Source organism: Protopterus annectens, chromosome 2.part1, assembly GCF_019279795.1.
Source record: "Protopterus annectens isolate FY-2018-M chromosome 2.part1, PAN1.0, whole genome shotgun sequence".
NCBI lineage: Eukaryota > Metazoa > Chordata > Ceratodontiformes > Protopteridae > Protopterus > Protopterus annectens.
In genome coordinates this window covers 424876291-424903904 of record NC_056729.1, presented here as the reverse complement: position 1 = coordinate 424903904, position 27614 = coordinate 424876291, and the positions used below count along the sequence as shown (strand labels likewise).

The following is a 27614-nucleotide window of genomic DNA, read 5'->3' as shown; positions in this document are numbered from 1 at the left end:
CTTATTATTTAATTGAAGAGTCACATCATTGAATGGCACTTAGAATGTTTTTTTTTTTTTTGTTTTGTTTCATCAAACATGACATTTGTCGAACCATTCTGACTGAGATTGCATTACAATGGGGATCAGGAAATTTGCACTTTTCACACTGTAGTGTAATCTTGGAGTTGGTATATGTAATTAGCAGGGAGTGGGGGGTTCGGTGAACAGCATTACCGATGAAATGGCATTCAATGATGTACATCTTCAATGATATGATAGAGACCCAGGGCAAACTCTCCCCTGAAGAAATGCTTTAAAAGTAAAGCAGCAAATCTTAGTTTTTGCTTCTTTGCTTTAAACTTGCATACACAGGTTCACACTTTTGAGTGCTGAACACGTCAAAGTGTAGTTATGCAGTGTTTGTTTTGTTGTTGTTTATGCAAGCTGCAATGTCCTCAGTGTAAGAATACTAAAGTAATGGGGTGCAAGGGTGCTTGTCCATCTGCAAAAATAAAATTATATTTCTACGAGGTGTGTGATTGCACAAAACTGTTTTGGTTTTCCATACTGATGAGTCACTGTATTATATACTACAGGAAAGTAGTTTCTTCCAGGTCTGTCTAATGAGATATGTTTTATGAGATTGGTGATCAACATGGTATATTGGAACGGAGATACATAGAACAACTGGGATCTGACAAGTACTTTTAGGCCCCAATGGTCTAATGGATAAGGCACTGGCCTCCTAATTCAGGGATTGTGGGTTCACATCTCATCTGGGGTGCTATAACCTTGAGGTAGGAGTGGCATAATGCTTAAGTCCTTCACCTCATGGGTACAAGATTCTGAATTCTGGTTATTGGTTAGATTTTTAATAGTCTGCAGACTGATAGCCTAGTATCTACCTATGAACCTGTGAGCGTATGAATGTAGAACAAAGTTAGATATTGTCAAATGTGCTAGTAAGTCCTTTATAAGTGAGGTAAGGTACAATAAGCTGGTTCCAAATAAGCTACAACTATCACCATACAAAACATTGATGTGCATTATGTATCATTGCATTACTGGAAAATTAAACAGTATCTGTATTAATGAAACATTACACAGTAAAGAAATCAATAAGTAAGGTTATCTGAATGCTTCCAACTATTCATTTTACAATCAATGAAAACATGATTACACTGCAAAGGAAATGGTATTATGTTTGCGGATACCTTAACATGTAGAACTATTTAAATAAAGATCCTGAGGCTAAAAAAACAGTAGAGCCAATGGACAAAATTAGCAAGCAGAGTTATTAGGAGAAAATTATCTTTTCAGTGCTTGAAAGCTGAGTCACAAGGAGGGGGACCCAGTCCTCCTGTCTTGTGGGAAGAGTACTGGGATCACAAATTGCCTTCTGGTGGAGACTGAAAGGAATAAATGGACAGCTAGTGAACTGGGGTTAGTTTTCAACACCACCTCAGTGGTAGGCTGGGACAAATCAAGGGGGTTGGGAATAAATCAAATAAGCACTCTGCAATATGATGACAACTGGCACTAGCCCTTCCATTTTCACCATTCTCCAAAAAGAAAAATATAAATAAATATTGGGATATTAAAGCAGATGAGTTTAGTGGATGGGGAAAGGAATAAAAATAATAGCAGAAAAAAATGACTGACAGAATAATTAAGTGTGAGACTAGATGCTACTTCCATATAGAGCAGGTATGATGATTCCTTAAACTCATTAAAGGCCCATCTGCACTTGGAAGACTGATGTGCTAAAGAGTTTCATTTATCAATCTCAATTCACTTTGCTCTACATTCATTTTTAGATCAGGCCGAGCAAGGATGATTAGCTTTATTTCTGCATGCTTAATACATGTTATAGTGATATGTTTGGATCTATGATCATATTGTTCATACTCCGAATATGTTTCGAGTAGATGTCAATCTACTAATGTTTTTATCTATAAACAAAAACAAAAATGAATGATTTCAAAGCACATTTTCAGAGGAAATGTAAAGCAGGGAAGATAAAAAAAAAATAAATAACAAATCTAACTAATTTAATAAGGTTTTGCATTGCAAATCAAAAGAGACAACCACAATGAACTGGGGAAAACAGAAAGGGGGATATTAGGAGTTAACAGCTGAAAAAAATATGTTTAGGTATGTATGACCTTATTTTCTTTTTTCTGTATATTCATACATGAAATGAAAGTGACAAACAAGATACAGCCACAAACAGGAAATTAACTCAGTTCCAATAATAGGATCAGAAAAAGGAATGTAGCTTTTTGTCCCTTACTACTTTATGTCTGCACTACAGTGTTTATAAAAATATGAATGCCTTAGCTAAAAATCTGATGTTTTTCTTTGAGAAGATATACTACACTGCAGCACTGATGTAACTAAACAGAAAAAAAGTAACTGTTTACTACTGTCTTGATTCTCTGTTTAGATTCCTTTTTATGGAAAACGCATACATCGTACCTGCCCGTGTCTCCCAGCACTGACATGTGTTAAATTTCTGGATGGTAAATACCGATGTTCAGAGGATTTCAAAAGAATAGACTTCTAATACCTAACAATGACTTTTCCACACAAGAAGCATCACTGTGATATCCATACTGGGGAAGATGTGGCAAATTCTGCTGTGCTTTTTTTGTTTCTTTGTGTCATTAAAAAGTAACTGTTTTTGTAACTTGAAGAAATGCCCTAACCAAAGCTGATCATTGTGTCTGTCTAATGTTAGTAAAGAAGAGAGAGACTGGTCCAGTGTCAAAGCACAACCTATCCAGTCTCCAAACCTGGTTACATTAATGAGGCTTTGGAACGTAATCAATGGTAAAACTACCTACATAATATATATGCAGTTCTTTAACTTGACAATGACCTGTATTATTCCAAAACCTGTGATTTTGCACTCTGTTCAATTCATTAACAAAACACATGAATACAAACTGTAATTAGGGGGAATAAAAAGTCAAACCATCAGTTTGATTCAAATCTGGACTAACAGTAGGATTAGGTTTGTGTGAAATGGAATATGTTGGCTAGGCTATCTCCACAAATGATAAAATTAATATGATTCCACAATGCAATCAGGTTAGACTTTGTTTACAGACACGAACTTCACAGCTTCAAAGGAAATTTTCAATGGAAACAGCCAAATGGAATAGCAGAAGTGTAACGTAGTTAAACCAGTCAATAAGGAAACTTTTATATTTTACTCATATAAGGCCTACTAGGCACAATTGTCTCTTCAGAAATGTTTTGCAGGAACTATGGTGCTGTTAAGAGACTTGTTCCTTTGGAAGTATGCAACTTGAAAATGAGGTAATGCAACTCAGAACAGGACTGAAGCTCATTAACAACTCTTGGCCCTTGTGCTAGTCTGCTGGACCATTATTACTGGGTGCAAAGCTACTAAAGAAAACTGCCTTGAATGCTTGCCTGCTTAAACTTTCCCATTCCTGGTAGAGCATTGGGTAGTAAGGATAGACTACCAAGCTTAGATCACAGCTATGGCTTCTGCCTTTTCTCAAATGAGTCCTCCATAAATATGTTTAGCTATGTCTTCTGGTTTTCTCTCTCTGTCTTTCTCTCCTGCTATCTTCCAGCTCCATTTCAATATTTCTTTAAATGGACTTTCAGGCATTGTGATGGTGTATCTAGTCTGCAAGTGTTTACAACGTGAACACAATATGTTGCAGACTTGTACACTTGCCCTTTCTTTCAATTCATTATTAGAAATATGGATTTTTCATGGCGCATACAGGATTGCGCATAGGCAACAGCAGTAAAAACAAACACCCAAAATCCATGTAATGTTTGCCCAACTTCCAAATAATATCAAAAGATGAATCACCTATTGTCTTTCTTGTGATAAAAGTCCACAAAATGGATGACAAAGATAAAATGTCAAAGCACGTCCACAAAATGGATGACAAAGATAAAATGTCAAAGCATGCAGCTTTTGTTAAATACCAGTGACAATATCAAGGATATCTGTCATGGATATACTAATGCTGACGGACTACCAAAAGTCTACATACAATAATGATCTGAAGAGGTTTATGCAGTTTCTACAGAAAATAATCTGCTTTAGTAGCCACCAAAGTAATTCTCTACATAGCATGTCAAAAGCTTTTTGGATACGAAGGAAGTTCATATATAATGGTATTCACCACCTTCCTCTATAAGAATCAAATATAATAATTTGGCAGTACTTATTTGAAACAAAAACTGTTTGTATTGTACAACACTGTACATTCATTCCATGAACCAAATCACAAACTAAATAAAAATGGCAAAGACAACTAAAATCACATAACCTAAAAACAATGTAAAACGATCTCTCTCTGCAGGGGGCTAAGAGGTTTTTTACCATAACACTACCTAGCTTAGATTTACTAATGTTGAGATTTGTTTATGTTGCATAGAGAGAAAAATGTGCTTCAAACTACATTACCATTCATTTCTATACCTGACTAGCAATTTTGGAGAAAGCAAAAAGCACAATACCCTGGTTGGTGTCTAAATGAAGCATTAACATAAGTATTGTCTAGCAAAAACAGCTCAAGCATAAGTTACAGGCAAAGTCTAAAGGGTATAACTAAATTATGAGTCTTTCACTGGTTCTGGAGGTACTCCAGAATACCTTCCTGGGGCAGACAGTGGTACCCGTCCAGTTCTTAATGAAGCTACTTTTTTAACTGCTACAGTCACTACACATCGCCAGTCATCTGGCATATAATCACTTCACAAATCAGGTTGAACAAGTATGTCAGATCTGCCACAGTCAAAATTCATCTCTCAATTTGCTTTCATCATCTTTGCAGAGCTGATGGTTTACTGAAAGGAAACAGGTATTTGATCATAATCATTATGTCGATAACATACTAGTGCATCTTGCAGTACATCCATGTACTGTGTTGTTCTTCATCATCTGATAAAGGCCTGCCATCTTTATTTTTGATATGAGTATTGTGACTACTGGCTATGTGAGAGAGCTCATGGACAAACCAGTATAGAGTTCTGTGCACTTTTTTCTCTGTGGTTTCTTGTGCTTCCCTGTCTTTCCACCTACCCACCTCCTTTTTACCTTTAGGTAAATTATTTTTACCTCTTTTTTCTAACTGCCAAAACTTTTTGCCACCAATACTCAATTTGATTTTATTTATTATTTTTTTTAATTGTTCTGACAGCTTTCTGTGCATCAGTAAAATCCTTCTGTGAGCCAAAAAAAAGTTTTAATAAGCAAAGCTTTCGAGTTAACCACCCTTCATCAGTACATAACATTGAATAAATTCTAAAACCATTTAAATAAGGACAACTATTAAGACACATGATTCAGCCAGCCTAACAAAAACATCTTCCAATTACATATTTAAAACACTGCTTATTTGCATAAAAATTCTTTAGAAATCTAATACAATACTTAATGCATTCTACATATATAATTCCATAAATACTCATGTTTAAATATTCCTCAAAACTTCTAAATAATCTAAAATATAATATATAAATTAAAAATATATATATATATATATATATATTAAAAAACCACGTTCATAAAAAATTAAATATTTTCTCTCTGCCTTTTAATTAATATTGGCTTTAAACTAACTGTTACATTCAAACCTAGTTTTGCCTCAGCATCTAACCTAATGATCCATTCAAATTCTCTCAATTCTAACATTGTTAACATCCCCTCCCCTCATACCTAAATTTACTTCACATATCACTCTAAATTTAAAAGTATGACCCTCATTTTCAACAATATGTTTACTAAGTGCATTAGTTAATATTCCCCTTCTAATTTCCGATTTATGTTCTATTATACGTTCTTGTAATTTTCTAGTCATTTTTTTCTACGTGATTTTTTAATATATATATTTTTTAATTTATATATTATAGATTATTTAGAAGTTTTGAGGAATAAACAGGAGTATTTATGGAATTATATATGTAGAATGCATTAAGTGTTGTATTAGATTTCTAAAGAATTTTTATGCAAATAAGCAGTGTTTTAAATATGTAATTGGAAGATGTTTTTGTTAGGCTGGCTGAATCATGTGTCTTAATAGTTATCCTTATTTAAATGGTTTGAGAATTTATTCAATGTTATGTACTGATGAAGGGTGGTTAACCCGAAAGCTTTGCTTATTAAACCTTTTTTTTGGCGCACAGAAGTGTTTTGGAGCAATTAGAGAACTAGACCAGGACTTTGTTTGTTTTACATCAGTGCTAGGAATGCAGTTTTCTTTTCTAGATCCTTTTCATCTGCCAAGCACAGCCATGGCATTTCCTCTTGTAACCTGAACAAATAGGCAGCACTGATTGTCAAGCTCCAGGGAGTTCATTCTTAAGCTCTAGGTAGAAATTTTTTTTTTCAACATGTGTACCTCTTTTAATCTGTCAATAGAAAATCAACTAGACTAACCTGACTTGATTTTCTTCACATATAGCTGTATTTTTCCAAACAAGCAGTGATTTGATGTATAACTTATGCTTTTGTATGCATACATATCCTGTAGTAATGATTGCCACTTCCTACTTATGCATTAACAACTGCAAGACATAAAATTCCAAGTACCTCAATTACATGATGTGAACATGTAAACAGTGCACTATGAAACTTACAGTTACACTTTTAAAAGTATTTCTGTAGGGTGGCACAAGATCAATGAACTCCATCTGAGAAACTCAGTAACAATCCATGGAATTACATTGAAGGGGATATCCACACCATCCATGTATATTCTTCTGGTTGAATAATATATTCCTAGTTCATACAATACTTGGGACATTTAATAATACAAGTCATTCAATATTGCCATTCATTTTATAAGCAGAGACATGTAGTCCAGTAATGCTATTCTATCACTGCCAGTCTGAGCTATGAAGTCATCAAACACAAGCTTGATGTCATAAGGCATAGCAAACCCATCACCTGTCTACAAAAATGTTCTTTGTGTGCCTTCAGTCACTTCATTTGGTGCACAGATCTGACCTACTGTTACATTTATGTGTCTCACCTAAAAGAAAAGCACTGTTGATGCTGTTCCTCACTGGTATCCATCCTCTCTCTTACTGTACAGCAGATTCATTAAGGAGAAGAACCATTTCATTCCTAGCATATGATTCTTTTCTGAAATGTATTAATGTTATATCTTCAACAATAAAATCATCCTTCATCAATCCATCAGATTTCACCAACATTTGGGATAGCGAAAAGATATTCCGTCACCTATCCTTAGCATTTCCTCTCTTCTACCCAACTGATAAAAGATTATTAATTTTTGTCATAAACTTAATCAAGTTAAAATATTCCATACATACATCAAGAGGATTAGATTTCATTTCTAATAGAAGGTATTGCTTATCCATATCCTGTATCATTTCTTTTCTGAGACTGGAATAATATCCATAACATTCCATGTTCCAGCTCTTGTACTTATCTTAGTATAAAAAAGCATACTTATCAAGGACTACGCTTCCTCCCTCATCAATCCCTTTTTACAGTTGCCTTCTCTTTTGTGCTGGGATACTCCAACAGCATTATGGTTTTCCCTTACAGTTTAAGTGTCTTGGGTAGGCAGCCAAAAAGCTTGGGTCAGTTTATAGAGTTGTACTCCTGCTTCAAAGGTCAGATAATCAAAATGTGTAGGCTTAAGCTCAGTATAAGGAAGTAATGGATGAATCCAGGACAACAGTGAACAGGGAAATGAGGAGCAGCAGATAATGCAATTACTTCTAAAAAGCAACATGTAAAATGCACATTAAACCAATCCTGCAGATGCTCAATAGACATTACAAACTTCATGATAATTTCTAAATGTCTCTGTATCTTGGCAACATTTCAACCAGTTTTCTTCCAGCTCTTCCATGATCCTAAAAGGTTACCCCATGACAAGTGGCAAGACCAAGTAGTGAGGTAAACATTTAACAGCAATCCTGTAATTTGCCAAGTACGTTACCTACCTGTCCCAAACAATTGCCACTATTGGATGGCTCTGAACAAAAACATAATTTCCAACATTTTGTAACCTTTGAGGAATACAAATGTAGTATGGCTTCTGCATCACTCCCAAGTGGTTAAAAATTAATCTTGTCAGTTGCTGTACTCCAAAATGGCTTGATGTGGAATTATCATGCCATAGTGATTTTGTTTTACGGGCAAGGTTTAATGTTAAACAGGGGCAATCTGCCTTCATTGGTGGATGTAAAAGATCCCTCAGCACATATATACAATTCATATTTTTTACATATTTTAACATCATTCAATATATTAATATTTCCATTTTAAGTATTCCCCCCTCTTTTATCCAGAACCAAAACAATATTTTTTCAATATCCATTTTTCATTGTATCTGATTTCATTAAGTCTTTCATTCCATATAGTCCATGTTACATAGAATACAATTCTTTTCATTTTCTTAACTTCATTCTGGGATCTTATCCCATAAAAAAAATTTTCAAAATTTAAATAACGTTTAATCACATCATGTTTACATACTTCTTCTTTCCACAGTTTTTGAATTCTCTCGCAATAAAAAAAACATGTTCTGTAGTTTCCAGTTCTTTTAATTTATTATATATTCTATCCTGTTTTCTCTTGTAAGGCATTTGCCCCAACTGGTTAATTTTCCTATGGACAACCTCCACAAAAAATCATTGCATTCTTTAATTCTTTCATAATTTCTGTATCTCGTCATTATTGCTTTCTTCTTATATATCTCTAACTTTTTCCATGAACCCACCAAATAAACAGATATAATGTTAGCATGCCATTCTTTTCTATCACATTCATTTTTAATTTCCACAATACAGTTTTACTGTAAAAGTCCATCATTTCTTCATTAATAACACTTTCACCTCTTTTTTTTTCATTTCCATTTCTTCCCAAATTTCTCTGTATTTACAGTACATTATGGTTTCTGTCAAGTCTTTATTTTTCATTATTTCTTTTAGTATTTCATATATACTTAAAGAGGCTGCATGCACAATTTGATTTATCAGCCCCAATCCCCCTTGTTCATCTTTCTTATACAAAAGTCCCCTTAACTGGCTTCAATCTTGACCCCCAAACAAATGAAAAAATGTCTGCATAATTTATTTTTCATAATTAAATTGGCATCACAAACATTTGCAATATAAGCTATTTTACCTAATATTTTTACTAAATGTGCTTTCTTGTTGTATGAAAACCTATACGTCTTCCAGAATGTGAGCATTTCTTTGATTCCTTTAATAACTTTATCCCATTGTTCATGTCTGCATTCTGCCCTTCCAATTACTATTCTTAAAATAACTATACTCATTTCATTATATTCCACACCTCCTATAATACCTTCATACCCAAATCCTTGCTTTTCTCTTTATTTATGCTTAAACCAATGTTTTCAATTGTGTACTCAATTTTTCATTATTTTTTTCCATCCAGATTTATTTTTTTGCTATTACTACAATATCAGTGTAAGTATACATTATTGGTAACTGTATCTCCTTCATCATTCTATATCCTCCCTTACTTGACATTTTATTAATTTCCATTACTATTGTGTTCATGATTATAGCAAAGATCATACTGCTTGCAGGACATCCTAGTTTTATACCACACTATTTTCAAACTGTTTACATTCAGTTTCACATAATTCTTTTCATAAATCAATGTAATTACGTATATTGTTTTCACATATGTTATATGCTTGTAAAATTTTCCATAATGCTTTATACTGAACGCTATCATATGCCTTACAGACATCACCTATCATGATTTTATTAATATCAATTACTTCCCTTATTATCCACAATAGTTCTTGATTCCAATTTCTTCTCACAAATTCTGATCATATAATCTATTTTACATTGTCGACTTTGTTACTATTCTCATGAAAGTTTTATAATCTGTGCTATTCAGTGCAATTGGTCTCCAATTTTTTTTTTTCATTTTATCTCCTTTTGTTAATATACATTTTCACACCTGTGCACATTTCTTAATACTTAATTCCTCGTTCTAGCCACTCATTCATTACTTCTATAACCATTTTTGCCATACATTTCTTTATACATACTCTATTCAATTCCATCCAAACCTGTAGCTCACTTAACCTTAATATCTTTCAAGATCTAATTCAACTCATTTATATATTTTTTCTCTCTAAATATTCATCATCTTCCTTATTTATTTTTTTCACCATTATAACGTTGTTGTATGTTAGCTTCCTTTTTACTATATAAATCTAATACATATTCTTTAATTTCATATATTTCTCCTTTTTTTTTTTTTTAACTTGTTTCCCTTCTTTCTTTAATTCTCTTCTCTTTCACTAACTTACATAGTTTTGGTGCTGCTTTGCTGTTGTAATAAGCAATGTTTTTGCTTATAAAACAATTTAACCTTATTCTGATTTCTTCTAAATAATTTTCATAAAACATTTTTTTTCTATCAAGCCTTTAAATATTTTTGACTTAATATTTTGTATTCCATTTTTCTTTTTTCCCTTTCTTTTCTATACATTCTAAAATGCTTTTTTGTATTTCTTCTTGAACTTAATCCACCATCTGGAAATATTCATCTCCACCACTGTATTTAGCTCCATCTCCTCCCTATTGGCAGACATTTTCTCTGCTCCCACATCACCTGAAAACATTTCTGGTAGTGATTCTACCATTTTGTTTTTCATTTTCAACATATTTAACTTCCAAATTGCCTTGGCTGGCAGCAGCCATTTTCTCCCGGTTCCTCCTGGCTGACTCCACACCTGGACAGGAAAATTAAAGTCAGGGTGTGTAACACCCAATCTCTTTCCCCAAATGAAAACAGAAGGGGAATTTTCCCAGTGATCTTGTCAAATTTCTACTAGCCAGTAAGATACCAGCTTGGATCTTCCATGAAAAGAGGCCCTTGGCCCAGTCTGACTAACCCAGTTAATGAAATGTAAACAAATATTAAAAAGAAAATAAATGGCTTAATGCGTGATTTACATTTTGTTTTCATTGCGTTTGACTCTTGGATTGGGATTAAGGAAAAAAAAACTTTTATAAAGCCTAGATATTTGGGTGGAATTACCTTCTAAATAAAATATGTATATTACCATAGATGCCAAAAGCTGCACTGACCATAGCATCCTCACCCTATCAGTCTCCTAGTCTGACAATTTGAATGTAATCTCAGTGATGGTTGTTAAATAGGATGCAAAATTCTAAATTATTGTCAACAATGTTTGCAGCCAGTCAGTATTGAACACATCAAAGTACAAATTTTACACTTCAGCCAATACATTTAAACCTGTTTTCAGTATAATAGGGTTTAGCAACTTCCACTGTACATTTTTTAAATGAATTTATCAGGGCCAATGCATTTTACACAGCAGTTTGAAAAATATCAGGCATGCAATGAAGCTACGGCCAACAAATTTCCATCTAAAAAGTATACAAAATTATTTTAAAAGTGGAATACAGTTCAAATGTTTGACTCTGTATATTACACAGCTCTGTACAATTAAACTAAGTACCTAGCATTTTTTTTCATGTGGACTGTTTATTCATTTTTTGATTTACAATTTTTGGATCAAAGCAGAAAGAATGTTTTGTTCCATGTCATTATTTTCAATACATTTCTGTTCTTCATTGGTTGCATGCCAAAAAAAAAACAATACTGTTACAGCACACTGGATGGCAAAAAAAAAAAAAACTCCAGATCTCCTTAGTATTAGCATTTTGTCTATCAAACACAGGCCAACTCTGTACTAAATTATAAACTAATGAAACTGTAATCAATTGAGTCTATAAATATAGTTGGTAACAGTAGATCAGCTATGGTTACTTAAAAACTTCCCCTCAGTCCCTGGGTAGGGACATCAGTCTTTTTTCTTCTTAGATCCTGTAGTATTCCTAGTCTTTGTTCAGCTCCTATCTACACCACTGCATAGATTATGAAAGCCTGTTTGCCTAATATTTAATTTGCAATTTATGCACACAATGTAATGTCCTTTGTCATCATATTTACTAGTTCATTTTCTGACCACAAAAGGATGTCTGCTCTTTACACTTTTTGCAAGTCTCCAAGGGAAGGAGTCAGGTTTTGTAAGGAGAATTGTGGCATTACTAAATATAGCACAATGATATTACAAATGTGTAGGTGAATGAAGATACCAGTTAATAAAATTCAGCCACATACATTTACATAACATGACAAAATAGCCAGTATTGCATTGTTTGGTACTGTATTCACAAGCTTTGTAATACTGTGCTGTTTAAATGAATAATTGTCACGTAGATCTATTATTGACTTTCTGCTGCAAACTCTCAACGAATACAGTTGTAAGAATGTGTACTGTACAAGATGCATCAGATTTAACCAGAGATCCTGGAATCAGAGGAATGGAGTGGCTGATAGCATCATATACCCTATACTAGGGCTGGGAGAGTGGCCATCAAGTTTGTGCCGATTCATGGTGGAAGGCTGGAATATAGCAACAAGGCAGAGATTTTCCTCAACATGGTACTCTAAATGGACATGCATGTGCAGGTTTATAACAAATTATCATTTGAGTTTCATCGTGTCTTGCACCATCAAGATCAGTTTAATTCCAACTCGGTGAACTATGGGGACAGTGTTTAACATGGGTCTTGTTCTCACCATTATTACTGCTCAGCTAACTGAGTTTCAATGGTCAAAGACTCAAACAAACCTGTCTCAATGAAACTCATGGTAGACATATCAAATACCTCAGGAGACTGTATGGGAAATGTTAGAAGCCAGATTAAAAAAAAAAAATGAAATAATCCAAAAATCTTCTAGCCAAGAAAAGACAAAGGATGTTACAGTAGAAGCAATAAAATAATAAAACTAATGCAATCACAGGAAACTCATCCCTCTGGATACATGGCACACAGCAGCTTTAAATAGCTGAAAAAATAGGTCATCAACATAAAAAAAAGTCATCTGACGAAAAATGCCATGATTGACTCCTCACCCTTTTCAGTGCCGTAATTCCAATATTTTTTATATATTTTAAAGTTCTCAAATTCATTCCATTTAACAGGATTACATGCATTTTCTTTTTGTTACCTAGGTATGTGAACTTGTGTGAGGATCCTTTTCAGTCATGGCCCAATCCTCAAAGGCAAATACAAACACGTATAGGAGGTAATAAAATTACCATAGAACAAATAACAGCAAAAATACAACTAAATGTTAAAACTGAAGCTGCTGTCAAGTTAACATAAGTATCAGAAGCAATAAAAATAAGAAGATATGTAAATATAAAATGAAAAGTGCAGATGTAATGATATCTTGAGAAAAAGACATAATGCAGTAATAGGAACATTCCTAGACTAGAAGATGATACCACCAAACCAATTTAGATGAGTGTCTGAGTAGCTTTAGGGTAACTGAACGAGCAGGTCTAGCTCTGAGCTTATGATAAACCTTGAGAGGTTTATTCAAAATACTGCAGAAGATTCAAAACTCATAAAATAAAAAAAAGAGACTCTTGATTCTTCTTCAAATGAGATTCTCCTTTATTGTACAGTCTTTTCAGAAGTTAGGTGAGCACACTACCTACAGTGAGGAATTAAGTTTGCAGGCTTACATAAACCCAGCTGATGTCCATTACCATAAGGATGTCTAAAACTCACTCCTAACAGGCTAGAACAAGTCACAGATAAAACAAATCTGTAAAAACTAAGAAAAAACTGGCCTGGCTAGGATTTTTGCTGTGTGGTTCTTTAAAAACTGCTGCACTAGAGGCTCATGGGATATATGCAAATGAACCAACTGAGGACATTCTGCATTAAAGATAGGTGGATCTTACATACACTACCCTGTTATTAGATGCCTGAGGGTGTAAAAGATTGAACTGGAGATCATGGTTAGAAAATTTGTTTGTATTAAAAATAAATATAAAGAAATAAACATGACCATTCTTCAATCGTAAAAGTCCATGCATTTTCACAGATCACTTCAGACATAAATTCTAACTACAGTAAGACATCGACTGTCTTTGGTAAGTGATAAACAAGATTTCAATGAATAATCAGGTAAAACAGTGTCTTTTAGTCTCAGTAATAGACATGATGGTGATGTTTCCTTAGGTTTAGCATGCTGGTTTTAGACGTGAAAGTTCAGTCCAGTGCCTCTGTTGGCATTGAGCCTAATCTGCCATTCGAGTTCTCGCTTCTCCAAGTAATCATTCATTGGTCCTTAAAACTCCTCTTTGAGCCAGTCTAGGATATGGAAGAGAAACTTAATGTGTCCATGAGATTCCCTGAGGTGCTTGACCAAAGCATTGTTTGGATTTTGGTGTTGGGCTTTCTGGTTTTTAATTTGTTCAGTGTTTTCCAACACTGAATGCTGTGCAATTGGTGCATTGAGCTCGGTACACTATGCATTCTGGCTGGCAGTTCTCATAGAACTTGCTGTAGGTTGCTTTGTATTCAGGCAGGTGAACTAGTCATTGTTTAGGTATTTATAGCCACACTTTTGTTTTGTTGCATAGGAATGTTCCTGGTCAATTTTTCAGGAGAGGGTCATAATCTTTGCTTCCATTCTCAAGAATTTTTTAGATTCTGGTTTCTCTTGATACTGAATTTTGGGACGCCTGGTAAAAAGCTGCTGATGGATGGATTGTTGGTGATAATAGTCCAGTTTTCCTTAATGATGTTTTTCAGAGTGTAGAAGTCAGTGGAAAAGGTCATATTGAGTTCCTCAAGGGTGTCTTTCTGCTTTTCCTCCTTGGCTGTCCCAGGCCAGGGAAATTGAGGTCAGAGTGCTTGCTTTCAATTATGGGGTCCAGGATGTTCTTGAGTTTTTTGCTGTACCCCCTTTCTAAAAAATCTTTCAAGATTGATGATGTTGACCATAAATTCAAAGAGCTCCTTGGAAACTCTGGCCAATCGCAGAATCGGGATTGGATTACATTTTTCTTTGTAAGAAAGGGATGCATGCTGGACCTGTGAAGCAAAAGATTGGCTCTTGTGAGTTTATCTGTCTCTGCCGCTTTGGATATTAAGTCCAGAAAAGTGACTTTGCTTTTGTCTTAACTGTTGGTGAAATTGAGAAAGTCTGTAGATTTTCAAGTGTAGTCAAAGACCTGTAGTAGCCTCTTTCATGCTGTCCCAAATTATAAATATATCTGTAGTAACAGCACATCTTTCTGTTGTAGATATGGTCCCTCTCCCATTTTCCCATGGCCGTGTTTGCCAGGCTGGGTGCCATGGCTGCACCCATGGCAATCCCTTTTCTTTATCTGAAGCATTTTCTATTGAACTGAAAATAGTTATGGCATAGCCTGTTCACGGTTTCCATTTCATATCTATGAGCTGTGCCAGTTACTTCTAGAGCCTCAGTGACTGCCATTATACAGTACCCATGGGGTAGCACTGTGTAGAGAGCCTCCCTGTTGATTGTGACTAAAAAGGATTTTTTTAACCTTGAAGTTTGATTTTTCTGAGCAGGTCACTTGTGTTGAGCAAGAATCAGGGGTTACTCTCTGCCAGTGGATTAGCTCTTCTAAGCAGATGGAAATTGGCTCTGTAATACTTCCACCACTGGCAATAAATGGCCTGTAAGGAGGGTCCTGGAAATATTTGTGAGGCTCCAATAACCCAAAGAAATTTGGGAGCTTAGGATGTTGAACAGTAATAAAGTCTAGAAGCCTTTGACTAATCAGTCCCTCTTCATTAAGGAATATGTCCACAAAGCCAAAAGCTGAAACCTCAAGCTGGTAACGGATGTATGCAGCCCACAAAACAAAAGCCAAAGCATGAAGTAAGCAAAAACACTTCTTTTAATGAACCATATAAAGCACAAATACATGCACATTAAGCGCTTTCATCCACACTAAGGTGGACTTCATCAGAATGCATGACAGCTGTTTTTTGAAATATTTAAAAAACTTTTGGCACCAAAAGGTTTCTAAAAAGAGGAGGTCCAAGGACCAACAAATGATTACTTGGAAAAGCAAGAACTCAAATGGCAGATCAGGCTTCATGCCAACAGAGCCACTGGAATGAACTCGCATATCCACAACTCGCGTGCTAAACCTAAGGAAGCTTCACCATCACACCTATCATGGAGATTAAGAGAGACTGTTTTACCTGAGTATTAATTGAAATCTTGTTTATTACTTCCAAAGATGGTCACTTAATGTCTTACTGTAGTTAGGTCTGATGAAGCGATCTGCAGAAGCACATGGACTTATGTATGAAGAATGTTCAAGTTTATTTCTTTGTTTTTAATACAAACAAATTTTCTGACCACGATCTCCATTTCAACCTTTTACACCTTCAGGGGTCTAATAACAAGGTAATTTATGTAAGATCTGCATATCAAACAGTGTCCTCAGTGGGTTCATTTGCATACATCCCATGAGCCTCTACCCTAGCAGTTTTTAAAGAAAGTACAGTTTTGTACCTACCATAAATGTAGATGTTCGAGTGCCAATACAGCTGCAGTCATAACAGATGGGTTTTCCTACCGTCAGGCAGGTCCTCAGTCGGCCGAATTCCAAAGTCTAGGTCCAGCGTCGGATGTCGTCACTTCTTCCCTGACGTCAGTGCGACAGGGGTATAAAAGAACCAGCCGATGCCATTTTCTTTGCCCCAGATGTCAGGTGCCCCCAGAAGGAAGGCAAAACATAAATTTATGTAATAATGCAATAATCAAAAACCAGTAGATGCAAGCACCATAAAAGAATACCCCAATCAGGTTGTTGGAGAAGGTGTTAGCCATTAGGCCTGTCCCAAGAGGGGAAGAAGGGAGAGAAACCTGGACTGCAGCTGTATTAGCACTCAAACATCTACATTTATGGTAGGTACAAAACTGTACTATGCTCATCGTGCATACAGCTGCAGTCATAACAGATGGGTAGAATCCCAAAGCTAAAAAGGGGTGGTAGGCATTAAGTGGAACTAGGAGGAGCCAGGATGCCCTGCAAGACTGCAGTGGCAAAGCCCGCTCTAGATTTGGAGTATAATGGTAGGGGATAGTGCTTGGAGAAAGTATGTACAGAACTCCAAGTGGCTGCTTCCAAAATATCTTTGGTAGGAACCCCCCTGAGGAAAGCTGCAGAGGTAGCGGTGGCCCTTGTGGAGTGAGATCTGATGCCTGTAGGTACAGTTTTACCATGAAAAGAGTAACAAAAGCGTATGCAGTGGGCTATCCATTTTGAGATTGTCTGTTTGGAAATAGGCTTCCCTTGAGCACCTGTAGCATAGGACACAGAGTTGCTCTGATTTTCTGAAAGGCTTTGTTCTGTCCAAATAACGGAGCTGTCTGTGAATGTCCAAGGAATGTAGTAGTCTCTCCCCTTTGTTTTGTGGATTAGGGTAAAAGGTAGGTAAGTGGATCTCCGGATTCAAGGCTACCCTGGATACTACCTTTGGCATAAAGGAAGGGTTGGTTCGCAAGGAAACTCTGTCCTGATGGAAAATGGTGAAAGGCTGCACAGCCATAAGGGCTTGTAGTTCCGAAACCCTGAGTGCTGAGGTGATAGCCAGAAGGAAGGCTGTTTTCCATGACAAAAATTGCAGTTCTGTTGAAGCAGCTGGCTCAAAAGGAGGCAGGGTCAGTTTTTCTAGAATGAAATTGAGGTCCCAAGCAGATACTGGTTGCTTCCTTGGGGGTTTTATATTCTTAGCCCCTCTGAGGAACTGTCTTAAGAGAGGGTGAGAGAATAAAGGAGGATCAGTGTTGTATTCTGCAGAAATGGCTGAGGCATGGATTTTAATGGAGGAGAATGAAAGTCCACTGCTTAGCATCTCAGCTAGGTACTGTAATATTGGAGGTAAATTCAGTATTCCAGGATTCTGACCCTTTTTCTGATTCCAGGCACAAAACAATTTCCATTTTGTGGAGTAGGCTTTTCCAGTAGAAAGCCTTCTGGCCTCCAAAATGACATCCTGCACCTCCTTGGAGAGTAGGGTCTGTTGCGAATTTAAGGAATCCTCCATGTGGCTAGTTGCGAATTTAAGGAATCCTCCATGTGGCTAGATCGAGTGTTTTCAGCTGACTGAAAGTTTTGAAGTTGTGCTGAGTCAGTAGAAGAGGCATTAGAGGCAGGATCCATGGTGGGGAATGCATCAGGCTCCTCAGCAGTGGGTTCCAGTGTTGTCTTGGCCAGTCTGGAGCAATGAGAATCATCTTTGGTCTGTCTGCTCTGGCTTTCAATAGAACTTTGGGCAGCAGAGGAAGAGGTGGAAAGGCATAAACTGTCATTGTTGTCCAACTTGAAAGAGAGTGCGTCCACTTTCCAGGCCTGTGGATGAAAGGTCCTGGAGCAGAATTTTGTCAATTGGTAATTTCTGTGGGTGGCAAAGAGATCTATGTCTGGCCTTCCCCATGCTTGAATTATCTTTGTAAAAACTTGAGGATGCAACTTCCATTCGTGTGGATCTGTCGTATTTCTGCTTAGGTTGTCTGCCAGCATTTTCCTTGCCTGGCAGGAACTGTGCTTGAAGTTAGATTTGTAATTCCAGAGCCATGTTCCAAATAGACATGGCTAGCCTGCATAGGGGATATGAATGGGTTCCTCCCTGTTTGTTTATGTACCACATCACTGTGGTGTTGTCTGTCCTTATCAATAGCTGGCCTGGATGCAGTAGGTCTTTGAAAACTATAATAGCATTTATTACTGCTAGCATTTCCTTTTGACTGATGTGTAGGTGCTTTTCTTTTTGGGACCATTTGCCCTGAATGTACCGATTTGTCATGTGCGGCCCCAGGCGTAGTCTGAGTTGCGATGACTTGATTTGCTTGAGGCTTGCAGAATGGGAGACCTATGTTTCTTTGGCATGCTTGAGCCCACCACAGAAATTCCTTTTGAAGGCATGGAATCAGTGGTATAATTGTTTCCAAACTGTGGCTGTGTTGAGACCATAAGTTTTTTTAGGTACCACTGAAGTTTCCTCATATGCAGTTTTGCACATGGGATTAGCAGGATGCAAGATGCCATGAATCCCAGAGCCTGCAGGATTTTCCTTGGTCAGCCTGGTGAAGGTTGCCAGAGTTAGTTGCCCTTGTTTCTCTGGCGTGAGGTAGGCCATCTGGGTGTTTGTATTCAAGCTGGCACCCAGGAAAATTGTTGTTTGAGAGGGTATTAGTCTTGATTTCTTTTTGTTGACTGTGTATCCCAGAGAATTCAACAACATCATTACAAATGCCAGGTGTTTCAGAAGTATGTGTTTGCTGTCCGCTTGGATCAGGCAGTCATCCAAATATGGGTATATTTGTATCCCTTGAAGTCTGCAGAAAGCAATTACTGATGCCAGGCATTTCATGAACACTCTGGGCTCAGTAGATAAGCCAAAGGGCAATGCAGAGAATTGATAATGGGTTGAACCTGCAAGAAATCTGAGGTATCTTCTGCAATCTTGTCTGATTGGGACATGCAGGTATGCCTCCTTGGGGTCCAATGTTACCAGCCAAGACTCCTTGCCCAGCATGGGAAGAAGCTGCTGTAATGTGAGCATCTTGAATTTTGGTACGAGTAAATATGTGTTTAGGATGGATAGGTCCAAAATAGGTCTCCAATCTTTGCCCTTCCTTGATACCAGGAATAGTCTGGAGTAAAAAAACTTGACCCTGTTCTTGTGCAGGTACCTCTTGAACAGCTTTCATGTCCATGAGATCTGAAATTTGTTTTTGTGCCTCTGCCCTTTGATTGTGTGGCAGGTTTGGCATGCCTCTCATTTTTGGAAAGGTGTGAAAGTGGAATCTGTAGCCTCTGTCTATAATATCCAGGATCCATTTGTCTTTTGTGACAATGCCAATTTTTCGAAAATAATGCCAGTTTTCCACCTAAAGGTGCTGCCATTTGAGCCTTGCTTGGCATGCAAAGGGGAAAGTCATTGGTTCTGCTTTCTGAATGGCTGTCAACTATCCTCACCACCTCTTGGTGTAGGTGCTTGCCATTGTCTGCCTCTAAATGATCCTTGAGATTGCCCTCTACCCCTCTGGCATCTGTATCTACCTCTGAGGTCTGTCCGTGGCTGGAAAGGACCAATGAAGGCCAATTTCTACTGAAACGTGGAGGTTGTACCTGTAGGAAATCTTTCACTGTTTGCATTGATTTTGCCTTTTCCTCCATTTTCTTTAATACCTCCTCAGCTTTAACACCAAACAATACATCTTTTTGAAGAGGTGCATCTAGTAATTTTGCTTTGACATGATCTAGTAGGGTTTGCTCTCGGAGCCAAGCATGTCTACATATGACTGATCCTGTAATAGCAGCTCTACATGGGGCCTCTAAAGCATCAAAACCACATTGCAAGGTATGTTTACCCACTTGCTCTGCACTATGCAACAATTCCTGCAACTCCTTCAAGTCTGGTTGTTCAGGTTGTGACATTTTGCTTTTCAACTGAGATAACAAAAACTGTTGATACTTAACATATGGAACTGACAGTTTAATGCCCTCATGGTTAAAGTGGCCGATGCGTATACCTTTTTCCCCCACCTTTCTAAAGCTCTGCAATCTCTCTCTGAAGGTAATGGATTTTTGGCAGTGGAGGCCTTAATTCCCTTGGGACCCTGTGGAATAGTTTCTGGGTCAGCTGCATGGCTTTTGTATAGGATTTGGTGTGAATCAGGAACCCGGTAATACCTGCGAGAGATGCAACTATATAGCCAAACTGGAGGCTGAGCTCTCTCAACTCAGGACTGGCAAAACCAGACAGGAGGAGAAGGTAACTACACACACCATAAACCCAGTCTCACATAGAACTATCACAGCTACAAATCATACACAAACACACAAAGACATACTCGGAGGCACTGATCAAAAATCTACCAAAACCGCAGAGGCCTCCAAAGCAGACACCCAAACTGCCACCTCATGACATAACACAAGCAACACATAGATCACAAAGTCAGTGTGCAAATCAGTCACAGCCCTTAAGGCCAAACACAATGCTAGACACACTTGTTATAGGTGACTCCATAGTCAGACACACTGACGTCCCACTCACCAGACTGAACAAGGAGAGGGTCACAGTAAGCTGCCTGTCGGGCGCTAGAATCTGCCACAACACAAGCAATCAGGTCACTCCACAGCAAGTACAAGTATGACTCAGTCATTGTCCATGCCGGTGTGAATGACCTGAGACGTACCTTCCTGGACTACATGAAAAGAGACAAAGGAGCTCTCAGATTATGAAGCCCAGGCTGGTATGACCCTGACCCTGAGCAGTATCCTACCTTGACCAAGAATTATGCCACAATACAGAGACAAAATGATTAGTTTTAATAATTGGCTTAATTTCTGGTGTCATTCTAAGGGGATCCAATGTCTGCCTGGAATGACATGCTTGACAAGCCACGCTGCTTCGCAAGGGATGGCTTGCACCTGTCACCCCTGGGTTTCCGGATATTGGCAAAGGCTCTTGCCACCCCCATAGTGCCTTTTTTAGACAAGGCTCAAATTCTAAACCCACCGCCCTAGAAAACAATAATGGAAAAAAACTAAGGGTAATGCTGCTCAACTCCAGAAGTCTAAATCTCAAGATGCACACCCTCGAAGCCCTCCTCAGTATGGAGAACATCGATGTCTGTGCTGTGACTGAAACCTGGTTCAAGGCTCCTGAGAGCACCCCGGCACTATCAGGTTTTACCTCATATCATGCGTACCGGCCCCAAAACCCAGACCGTACCACAAAAGGAGGGGGGTGTATCCATATTCATCAAGGATACCCACACCTCCAGGCTGGTGGCAACTCACGAAGCATCAGAGACCATTCAGGCGCAATTAACCATAGGCAAAACTGCTTTACAGTTTGTAGCATGTTACAGGCCACCCTCTCAAACTCAGGAACCCCACACAGCCTTCCTGAAAACACTGGAGAGTATAAATGTCTCCATCCTATTGGGTGACTTCAACTACCCAAACATAGACTGGGAACATTACTCAAGCCCCAATACCCTAGCCCAAAGGTTCCTGGAGTTCATAAACTCAAATGCTATGGAACAACTTGTCACCATTCCCACAAGAGGTGAAAATATACTAGACCTGATCATCACAAACATGGGGACAAAATGCTCCACACCGGAAGTATATCCCTCATTGGTGAGATCAGACCATAAACTAATCTCACTGGAGATCCACATCCCGGCCCCACCCCCAACAAAAAAGACCACAGTGAAGAACTTCTCAAAAGCCAACTTCACACTTCTTAAGACTGGTGTGATATCCTTCAAGGCCCCTGAGCCATTGGAAACCACAACCCACGCTGCTGAATCCCTTACAAATGCTTTCTACAAACACCTCCAGGATTGCATGGATCAAGCAATCCCAAATAAAATCAAGACCCTTTCCAAAGGCAAGCGCCCGATCTGGTGGACCCCAGCCATAAACTGTACAACAAGAGGAGAAAGCTACTACAAGATAGAGCAAAATCCCTAAAAGGGAAGACCATCTCTGATCAATACTAGTAAAAAACTACGATCACTCATAAAATCATCCAAGGCCAACTTTGAGAGAAAAATCGCCAAGGACTCAAAAGACAATCATAAGGCCTTCTTTAGCTATGTTAGAAATATGGGTGGAAACTCCCAGATATGCTCAGAATTAGTCCAAAATGATACAAAAATCACTGAACCCACAGACATTGCAAACATACTGGCAGACAGGTTCAGTGAAAATTTCTCCTCTCCCTCCCCCCCCAAAAGGAGAAATATCTATCCCAGCAGAGTGTAGCCTCCCAATCATCTCAAATGCCCAGGTGAGAGCTGCTCTCTAAAGCTAAAAACACAGCATCAATGGGACCGGATGGTGTCCCCGGCTGTGTGCTACACGAACTCAATGAGGAACTAAACCCACACAAGGCTGCTGTTTAATCTTAGCCTTACCACAGGATACGTACCCAAAGAGTGGTGTACGGCAACTGTGGTCCCACTCCACAAAGGCGGTGCTTCTACGGACCCTGGTAATTACCGCCCCATAAGCTTAACAAGCCTGGTCTGCAAAGCTATGGAGAGCATCATAATGGAACTCATAAATAAAGACACAGGGGACCTACAGACATTGGATCCTACCCAATTCGGCTTTGTCAAGGGCAGATCATGCCTCTTGAACTTGGTCGACTTTTTTGAAACTGTCACCAAGGCCACTGATGAGGGTAAGGCAGTTCACACAGCCTACCTTGACCTTGCAAAAGCTTTCGACACAATACCCCACTCGGGTATCATAGAAAAGCTCACCAGCTTAAATGTAAACCCATACGTCACAAGATGGGTTGCAAACTGGCTCAAGGACAGAATCCACAGGTTTAGAGTTGCTGGTGCCATGTCAGACTCCAAGCCGGTCACAAGCGGTGTCCCACAGGGCTCAGTCCTGGGCCCCCTCTTGTTCGGCATCTACTTTTCAGAAGTGCAGGCAAACATAGGAGGATTGTGGCTGACAAAGTTTGCAGATGACTGCAAACTGGGCGCCATAGTTGAAAATCCATCAGACACAGATATCCTTCAGAGAGGTCTCATAGAAACGGATAACTGGTGCCAGAGCCATGGCCTTAAGCTAAACACCAAAAAATGTATAGTCATACCCTTTGGTAAAAACAAGGTAACCCCAAGTTACCACACAGGTGGCAATCCATTAAGCACAGAAGAGGTTATCAGGGACCTGGGGACCCAAGTTGACAGTAACCTTTCTTTTGACACTCACATTGCCAAAGTGGTTAGGAGGACCTTCTACATTGCCCACCTGATTATGAAGGGATTCACATCCAGATCAAGGGAGGTCATTGTTCCCCTGTACTCTTCACTTATCAGACCAATGATCGAGTACAATGCCCCATTCGGAATGTATCTTACCCGACACCTGCAGCAATTGGAAAGACCCCAAAAGTTCCTCACCAAAAGGATAAAGGGGCTCAAAAATATGCCATATGCTGCCCGACTGAAGAAACTCCAGCTCTATTCAGTCGCTTACCATCTGCTCAGAGGTGACCTGTGCCTGACATACAAGGCCATGTCCAACCCGGAATTAATGGACATGCTCCACCTCAAAAAATCCAAATCCACCAGAGCCACACGAGCAAGAGACATAAACCTCAACACGGATATAAATAGGACGTGCTGGGGGAACAGATTCATCACCCAGAGACTCCCTATGCTGTGGAACAGAATCCCGGTCCATGTGAGACAGAGCACCTCGCTGGCTCTGTTCAAGAGGAATCTTGACCAGTGGATGGGAGATCGTAGGTTTACCCCGGGGATCATCTCTGTATCACTGCTGGACAGAGGCACGGCAAACTAATGGGTATAGTATTCTTCAACCTAAGGGGTGGTGAAAGCCACACAACTCTGGCTAGGCTTATAAATGCCCTAGGGCAGATAGCCTAGTATGAACCTATGAACCAGTCAGGCTGTACTGGAGCTGGAGGTGGAGGTAAAGAATCTGGGTTAAGGCTGGCCTCTGAATACACATCTAGTATGTCTAAGACAGGAGGGATAGCCAGAGGCCTGGCTGGGGGAGCAAGAGGAAATCCCTGAGCCTTTTCTTGGAGTCTGAGTAATCTTGGCCTTCCCAGTGGAAGTGTTCCCTCAAGGTATGCAAGATTTCCCCAAAAGAGTAGTCCTCAGGGGGGGGAGACAGAGGGAATGGACTCCTCTGCATCATAATCTTCAAAAGGGGAGTACGAATGTTCCTGGTCTTCAGAATGTTCTGAGGTAATGGAGGCCTGGTCCGAGGAAGGGTATTCTTCTTCCACTCTGGGCCTTTTGTCCGAGGGGGGTTGAGAACCCCTAAGAGTAATCAAATCCTCAGCCATTTTGAGCATCTGCTTTTTAGGCATGGGGCCCTGTGGGGCTTGTCTTTGAGTATGCACGGCTGCTTTAGATTTAGTGAAAGCCTTAAAGGAAAAAGAAGGCCTGAAGACACCTCGAGAGGTGGCAGGCCTGTCTAAACTCTGAGTTTCCCCGCCAAGAGTGGCTTCGGTATCTGTAGTCGGGGTGTGGGCCGAAGAGCCTGTGACCTCAGGCACAGAAGACACTGCTAATGAAGTGTCATCGGTAGTCAGGGGCTGCGTAGGCACCTCGCTGAGAATCAGAGCACCTGTAGTCGGCTTTAGCGTGGTGTCGGTAGAAGTCACGGACCTCATATGTCGGTCCTTATCTTTGCGTCTTTTACTCAAAACTGGAGTCTGAGTATCTGACGACATAATGTAATTAAACTTTTTGCCAAAATAGTGTTGGGCGAACTCCGCCCGATGCTTAATAGTGCGTCTGTTGAATGTAGCACAAAGACGACAGGCAGAGACGTCGTGGTCTGGGCCTAAGCAAGGAATGCAGAGGGAATGGAAATCCTTATGCGGTATTTGCTTCCGACATGAAATGCAATTATTAACTTTGTCTGACATCGGTCTGAGGCAAGAAAAGTTTCCCCAACGGGGTACTTAGCTTTCAAGACGACTTCGGTTGAAAAATATTTGTAATCTCAGGAGCTGGCCAACCAGCACTTGAGAACTGCTTCTGCTTCGGGCACCGCGCGGCAAGAAAGACTGAAGAAAATGGCGTTGGCTGGTTCTTTTATACCCCTGTCGCACTGACGTCAGGGAAGAAGCGACGACATCAGACGCCGGACCTAGACTTTGGAATTCGGCCAACCAAGGACCCGCCTGATGGCAGGAAAACCCATCTGTTATGACTGCAGCTGTATGCACAATGAACATCTGCACAGCAAAAACCCTAACCATGACAGTTTTTTTCTTGTAGTTTTTACAGATTTGTTTTATCTATACGACTTGTTCTAGCTTGTTAGGAGGGAGTTTTACAGACACCCTTATGGTAATGGATATCAGCTGGGTTAATATAAGCTTGCATACTTGATTCCTCAGTGTATCTAGTGTGTTCACCTAACTTCTGAAAAGACTGTACAATAAAAGAGAAGCTCATTTGAAAAAGAATCAAGAGTCACTGTTTTCTTATCGTACAGGAGAATCGTCTGCAGTGTTTTGTATATAAATATCTTAAGACCTATCTTAAGCTTGGAACTCGCCCTGCTGGTTTGCTTAGCCTAAAGCTACAGACACGTGTCTAAACTGGTTTGGTGGTATCAGTACAAGATACATGCAAGGGAGAGCCTTGGGGTACTGCTCTGATCATAGGAGCTTCCAGCTGTTAGGACAAAAAAAAAGTTATTAAATGATGAAACCTAAGTTGCCAACAATACTCCTTCCAGTTCAGCAATCTTTTCTATGCCAAGTACTTACAATATACAATACTGAGAATTTAATCCGTTAAGAACACTGTACAAACACATGGATTTCCCTTCAATAACTTCAATTTTGTCACTAATCATAGAGAATGAATACCTCCTTTGCTGAAATTTGCTTATGAATGAGAGGCTCTACTTCTAACATGAACACTTCACCTTCATCTTACTATGTTCCTTTGTTCATCCATACTGGATGGATACTGCTAAACTTTCAACTATTGTTGGCTTCTGTTTTTTATTTTACACACAAACACACCCCAACTATTCAGTTTTAAAGACATCTAAAAAATGAATGCAATGCAAATAACTGAATTTAAATCATTAACTTGATTTACATGAAATATAAACAGTTTCTATTCTAAAATATTCCACTAAACTGATGTCAATCAGTCCTTCAAGCAGCCACTCTTCCAAAAGAGTCAATGAATCTAAATACTCCAGTACATCATAAAATTGTACTTCCCGATATTCTTCCATATTGCTGAGCATTTTTATCATGTTTCTATCATAAAATACCCCACACTCTACAGAGTGGCTGGTAGATCTCTGTCTAGCTTTCTGCTGCAAGAACAAATGAGCACTACAGGTAGTAGATAGATCCTAGGTACCCAATGTTGGGAAGGTGGAAAAATATCCTTCTACAAGGTTATGACAGAAAAACAAAATCATCTCGTATGGTTTCTCTCTAACTGGGACAGTTGGCCTTATTAAAATAGTTGGAAAAGGATATTTTTTTCAGTATACAGTTTCAAAAGAAATGTGTGACTTGCACTGTGCTATCTTCAAAAACTTTTCAGCTTCCTGAAAAAACATTTATTTTAATCTACCTGATAAGTGAACAAGTGAACAAGAACCATAACTTCACTCAAAGACTGCAGATTGCCTGGTCTAAAGTGTTATTTCAATTTGGTACCATTAGTAAGAAGTCTAATGCACACTGGCATGCTGTCACAGGAACACAAAATCTGTCTGCACCTCCAACAACCTAGATTACACAGGCTGTACATCTCAACACATTTTCCCACTGGTTAATTTCTGTCTTGAGTGATACTTAAAATACACAGGGAATATATGTGGCCTTGACGTTTATGATGATACTCACAGCTTGCAAAAACTACAAGCACTGTTGCTGACGTCCCTACCTTTTTTGTCTCTCAGTTGCTTTAGTCTGATAGAGTTGCTTTCTGTTTTACCTGTTCCATTTGCTTTCTGTTTTGAGAAATCTGCTTGGCCTCATGTTTTTGTTCTATATGAGAGGCAGACACTTAAATTACCCGGACTGCACATTTCACTTTTTTTTCGTTAGTTTTTTGAGTGATACTTAAATACACAGATATCAGTGGCCTTGTCTTTCCTGATACGACTCAAGGTCTGCAGAAATTACAAGTACTATTTATTGGTAACTACCTGCTGGTTATAATT

The 27614-nt window shown here is 38.7% G+C and overlaps 2 protein-coding genes across 2 annotated transcripts in view; both read left to right on the top strand.

The window, feature by feature from the left end:
* Positions 1 to 2677, top strand: part of PROK1 (prokineticin 1) — a 125646-nt gene extending 122969 nt beyond the window's left edge. The window contains exon 3 of the mRNA XM_044062238.1: positions 2429 to 2677. Within this exon, the coding sequence (XP_043918173.1) occupies positions 2429 to 2548 (120 nt within the window). The 3' untranslated portion in view covers positions 2549 to 2677. The remainder of the gene's footprint in view (positions 1 to 2428) is intronic.
* SLC10A7 (solute carrier family 10 member 7) overlaps positions 1 to 27614 on the top strand; it is a gene marked incomplete in the record, with an annotated part of 2703821 nt that overhangs the window by 1665685 nt on the left and 1010522 nt on the right.